Consider the following 5,512-nt stretch of genomic DNA (forward strand, 5'->3'; position numbering starts at 1 on the left):
CACTTCATGACTTGTTATTACCCATTGAACCTAAGTCTTGGGATCTCCAGTCATGTAGGTCGGGTTACCATCACTCAGTGAGCTATATGTATTAGTCCCAACCTACTGGATGTATCTTGGAATTTCTCTCTATTTAATCCTTTCGTCAAAGGATCCGCTAAGTTTTCATTAGTATGTACAAAATTAACTCTAACCGCTCCATTAGAGATACTCTCTCTAATCGTGTTGTGTTTCCGATTTATATGTTGTCTTTTTCCATTATCATAACGATTCTTAATCTTTGCAATAACCGCGGTACTATAACAATGAACTAACACAGCTGGTAATAATTTCTCCCATTAAGGGATCTCAGCTAGCAAGCATCTTATCCAACTTGTTTCTTCACTAGCAGTAACTAGTGCTATCATAACAAAGTACAAACCTTTAAACTACCATAACAAAGTATAAATGTTTAAACTAATTAGTTTTGTGAGGAATTTAATGACTTATAAGTATATTACTTGAGGGTTGCGTTGCCTTAACTACACTACACCCCTTTTTGAATAAAAAAAGTGAAACAAAGATAGTATCCTTAGTATGTGAAACAACTTTAAAATGACAACTCATCTCAATAAATAAAAACCTAAGAAAAGAGAATTGAAAAAGAACAAAGATAGTACAAAACATAAAATGACTCCAGTCTCCGGGGTAAAAATTGGTCAAGACAGAAATTATCGTCATGCATTTTCAAGTTCTTCCACGGTCGTATATGGAAACATCTCTCGACAGGTAGCCGTTGATGCCAAACAAATTGTGCAATAGAGATCCCTAATTTAACCTAACCATGATTTAGTTCCAGTATTTCTAAACTTGAGATGTTAGTCCCCCCATTTTAATCGGTTTAGAAATTTTTCCTACAATAAAGTCTAGGGTTTATTTTTAATGTCCCGTTTGTTCTATTTTCAAAATATGCAATGACATGCCAAAAAATGTAATTCCACATGTTAATGAATATGATATGTAAGAAAAATAATTCCCAAACTAAGTTGTGAGCAAAAAATCCAGAAATTTTTGAAACAAAGACATTAAAATCCAAAATTTAGACTTGTTCAAAAAAAATTCCAAAATTTAGAAAAGTGCATTTAAGTTTACACTACTAAAAAAATTGGGAATAGAGACGGGCAAAATCCGTCTCTAAAATGGAAAAAATCTGTCTCTATACGTGTTAGAGACGGAATCAGAGACGGAACAAGGTCTGTCGTTGTTTTCGTCGTCTCTAAACACTGTAGAGACGGATTTTCATTTTCCGTGTCTGATCTGAGACGGAATAAATCCGTCTCTAACAAGTAGAATCCGTCGCCCACACTTTTCTGAAAGTTAAGCAGATTCCGTCTCTGTAGAGACGGAAAATACCGTCTCCAATATAAAAAAAACCGTCTCTAAAATTTTGTCACAGAGGTTAAAATTTCGGTCTCTATTAATTAATATTCCGTCTCAACAGAGACAAATTGAAATTCCGTCTCTAAAATGTATTTTTTTTTGGGTAGTGTTAACTTGTGCCCTTAGGGCACATGTTAAAAAATCTAAAAAAAGAAACTTTTTCTAAAATTTTGTGCATTTAAATGATTAAAAAGTTAAATATTAAATGCAATGCACACATTTCAACAAGTTTTTTCTATATTTAAATCATTAACTTGTGCCTTGAGGGCACAAGTTAATATTTCCCTTTTTTTTATAATATATATTGCCTCAATATTCTCCCTGTTTAGTGCTAAAACAATGTTTAAAATATTACTACATTTAACTCTAACTCTCAAGAATGTCGATAATATTTTGATACCCATCAAGTTAGGAGAAGGGACAAAGTACATTCATAAAAACAAAACATCACCACATAATATCAAAATATTAAAGGTAACCAAACTAAAGATTATCATCAATCCACCTAGTATACGTAGTTACCAAGATAAGTTTACCATCAATCCACTTAGTACTAGTAGTTACCAACATAAAGTTGTCTAAAATATAAAAGACCATGATATGTTTGATCTAACAAAAGATACCAAAATAAAAGCGACCAAGCTAAAGCTCATCTATCTCGTTGTTACCAGTATCACCTTCTCCTTCCGGCTGAATTGAAGTGTTCATATTAGGCACAATATTCCCAATCATTTGCTCCAAGCGCTCCATCTTCAATTTTAGCGTTTCTTGTTCAAGATTTTTCTTTTCAAGTTCAGCAGTTAATGCTTCAATCTTAGCCTCCATAGCAGCAACTTTTTCCGAAGAATCTACATGGGTAGAAATTGAAGGCGATGGTCTCAAAGATTCTTTGACAACAACAGCTTGAGATCCTAATCCAAATATGCGCCCCTTCTTGTTAATGCCTCCAACAATTTCCATATAAATATCATTGTCAATTTCTTCAGTAGGTTGTTGACTACTAATCTCACCACTTTGAGAGTGTTTCTCAAACGTTTGAGTTTGGTACATTTCCTGCAAAAAAGAGTTACTATTAGTAATATAATTTAGATATATGAAAGATAAAATAAAATAAAAAGCGCGTGTATACATACAGCTATCTTAGCTTGTGTTTCATTAAACCACCCATCTGGTTTCCCTTTTGGTCTATGAAGTTTGTCGTAAATCTCAAACCATGTTGGCTCCCTATCCAATTCCACTCTCTAAAACATAACCAACAAACAACAAATTAGTATGAACATATTTACATTGTAATTTAAACAAAAAGAATCACTAACCATTTTTTTTCTATGCACTCTAGCAGATATGGATCCTCCACTATGCACATTGTGTCCAACTTTAGACTGCCTATTTTGTTTATTAGTCATAGAATTTTTTTGCCATTTCTCTTCTTCCCATTTAACCTCCAACTGTTTCAAGTTGTCACCAATCCATTCACCTTTATCATGACCACTACGCACCTTGAACAGGGCATTTTTTAATGCCAAAGACCCCCTACTATTAAAGCTCTTTTTAATGTTAGCTTCATCATTTGCAAGCCACTTGAATTTAGCCTACAAACAAAAAAATGTCATGAAGCTATGTATTTGAAAAGGTAAACCAACTTTCAACCTAAGTAACAATGAAGCTTCATATTTCATTTCATATAAATCAAATAGATTTCATATAAATCTGTGTCAATGTACTTTGTGTGTTCAATGTCATGCTTTTAGAATTGACAGGTCTGTGCAATGATAAAATGTTATTGTTTGGCCAAACTTGAACACAACAAGACAGTTTGGCCGAGTGGTCTATTGTAAAATATCCCAGAATGAACAATGAGAGTTTGCATGAGAAGACCCTCAATGAACCAAGCTGAATGAAAAAATCTCATATCATCATAAGCCTTGCAATAAATGCCATAGAGTCCTGGTTATTAGAAGGACCTGAAAGAATATTAAAAACACAACTAAACAGTATTAACAGAATGTCCATTTAAACACAAAATCACACACATATGTATGAGAGTACTTATTTAGAGTTACTCTGAATATCTTCATGGCCAATACATGATAGCATTCTCGATTTGGTTCATATACTTGATAGTGCATATATTCAATGAAATTCTCATGGGGTTTAAACGAAAATAGTTAAAAGGACAAATAAGTACACACAAGCTGAACGGGCTAAATTTAACACTTTTTCTATGAGTCAAATTAAAAATCACTGTCCTTTGCATAGAGATGGCACAAATAGACCATAAACTATAACTAAGCAAGTGAGCAGTAAAATTATAGTCAAATAACCTTTTCAATGAAACTAGACTAAACTTAGATAAAACAATGCATAATTAACAAACAATAGGAACACAATGCGCGAATATTTAAAAAATGTAATAATATTCCATTGCAATTACCTAGAGGTTTGCGAAATCACTCTTAATAGATTGAACACCAGCAGAGACACCTGAAAACATATGAAGTTGCAAAATTATCACAAAGTAAAGGAATGATGAAGAACCTGAAGTTCACATCAGAAAAACATTACAAAAAACAAATAGAAAAGAGTATCTAAGAAACTAAAATGACAAAATACACATGCATGAAACAGGGAAAAGCCTAGATCCCATAACACCATAACAACACTATCACGTTGACACAATTGAATGTAATCATTTTGAGATTTTGTACATATAGTTTTTTTTTTTTTTTAAACGGCAAATATTATTAAGCCGAAACTCTCGCAAGAAGCTAAGAGACGACGCAAGAAAAAATACAAGGATGCCGCCAATAAGCGTAACATCGCCCCAACACCAAACCACAACAAAAAGTGGAAGGCAAAAAACACCAAAAACAGGCGCTAACAAAAAACCACTAGGCTGATGCTATGACTGTGAAATCTCAAGAAAAACAACAAAATTCAAACCCATAGCAAAGCCTACAAACCCGCCTACCAGTAACCAATCTAAGCCCAAACAACAAAAGAGAAAAGAACACCTAAAGCCCCTGTTAACACCGCCTGGAGCAGCAGCAACATGTGCTGGACTGTCATGACAGCAGCCCTGCTATGCTGCCTCCCAAAACCAACACAGCTGGACCAAAAAAGAACCACAGGGCAGCAACCAATTAGCGCACCAAACAGTCACGAGGACTCCAACAGCACTAGAGATAAATATCGAATTGGTAAAGAAAATGTTGAAGAATCTCACCGAATCTAATGAACTCACCAATATAAATCCAAATAATAAACCTTAAAAATAATCAAAATGAAAAAAAATAGTGATTTTTTTACAAACTTTCTCACCAATTTTTTCTTCACGGTATAAATCCAATTTTTTTTGTAACAAAAAAAAAACCCATTTTTTTTCACAGCTTCAATTTATCAATTGGGTTTCTCAACTCTAATTTACATACCCATATTTACTAATTTATAAACTGGGAAGGTGAAAAAAAAAATCTAAATTACAAACTTCACATAAGAAATTAAGCAACAAAGTACATGAAAAAAAGATTGAAATTGATAAAACATGAAATTACCTAAGAAATTTTCCAGAGAATCTTCAATTTGTATTTGGTTTGTCTTTGTAACATGTAATTGGAATTAGGGTTTGGAATTGAGAATAAGAGGAATAGATATGGAGGTGAGGTGTTGGTAATAGGAGAGAATGATGAATTGGGGCTTTGAAGAAATAAGATTGTTGGAAGTAAATTGAGGTGAGATGGTGGTGAGAACCGTGAAGAGCAAAACAGAGTACTGAGTGAAAGAGTGAAAGAGTGAAAGAGAACGTGAGTGAGTGACTGAGTGAGTGGTGAGAACTTGTTTGAGAATGAAAGAGCAAAAGGCTTTGTTATTCTTATTTTTCTTGTTATTAGTATATATTATATTCTATTATATCTTATATTATATTATATATTATATTATTATTAAAGAAAAAAGAGAAAGTGTATACCAAAAGGCTTGAGCTTGGGCGGACAATGAAAAGTGAATGGCGGAAAAATAAAATAATTTCATTAGTCACGGAATATAGAGACGGATATAGTCAGAGACGGGTAAGTTCCGTCTCTAACAAAAGGTT

General features: G+C 33.3%; 1 protein-coding gene across 2 annotated transcripts; it reads right to left on the minus strand.

Annotated features, from left to right (window-relative positions):
- Nucleotides 1-1,849: 1,849 nt before the first annotated feature.
- On the minus strand, nucleotides 1,850-5,259 carry LOC146922031 (uncharacterized). Of its 2 annotated transcripts, XM_085715182.1 has the most exons (6): nucleotides 4,974-5,259; nucleotides 3,854-3,903; nucleotides 3,144-3,383; nucleotides 2,736-3,011; nucleotides 2,553-2,660; nucleotides 1,850-2,472 (listed from the first exon to the last, which is right to left on the minus strand). In XM_085715182.1, the coding sequence occupies exons 4-6, from the start codon at nucleotides 2,823-2,825 to the stop codon at nucleotides 2,062-2,064; spliced, it is 609 nt and encodes a 202-aa protein (XP_085571308.1). In that variant the 5' UTR covers nucleotides 2,826-3,011; nucleotides 3,144-3,383; nucleotides 3,854-3,903; nucleotides 4,974-5,259; the 3' UTR covers nucleotides 1,850-2,061. The 2 variants fall into 2 exon arrangements, with proteins under 2 accessions (XP_085571308.1, XP_085571307.1); XM_085715181.1 differs by lacking the exon at nucleotides 3,144-3,383.
- Nucleotides 5,260-5,512: the final 253 nt, after the last annotated feature.

The sequence above is a fragment of the Medicago sativa genome, chromosome 5, assembly GCF_051527215.1.
Source record: "Medicago sativa cultivar Bolivia chromosome 5, Bolivia_mono, whole genome shotgun sequence".
Taxonomy (NCBI): Eukaryota; Viridiplantae; Streptophyta; class Magnoliopsida; order Fabales; family Fabaceae; genus Medicago; species Medicago sativa.

Bases quoted from the DNA above. Each gene is read 5' to 3' on its own strand.
- LOC146922031 (XM_085715181.1), bottom strand. From the start codon at position 2,825: ATGACTAATAAACAAAATAGGCAGTCTAAAGTTGGACACAATGTGCAT. The intron at 2,661-2,735 runs GTTAGTGATTCT...GTTATGTTTTAG, and splicing joins GAGTGCATAGAAAAAAAATG to AGAGTGGAATTGGATAGGGA. The intron at 2,473-2,552 runs GTATGTATACAC...TCTTTTTTGCAG, and splicing joins AAACACAAGCTAAGATAGCT to GAAATGTACCAAACTCAAAC.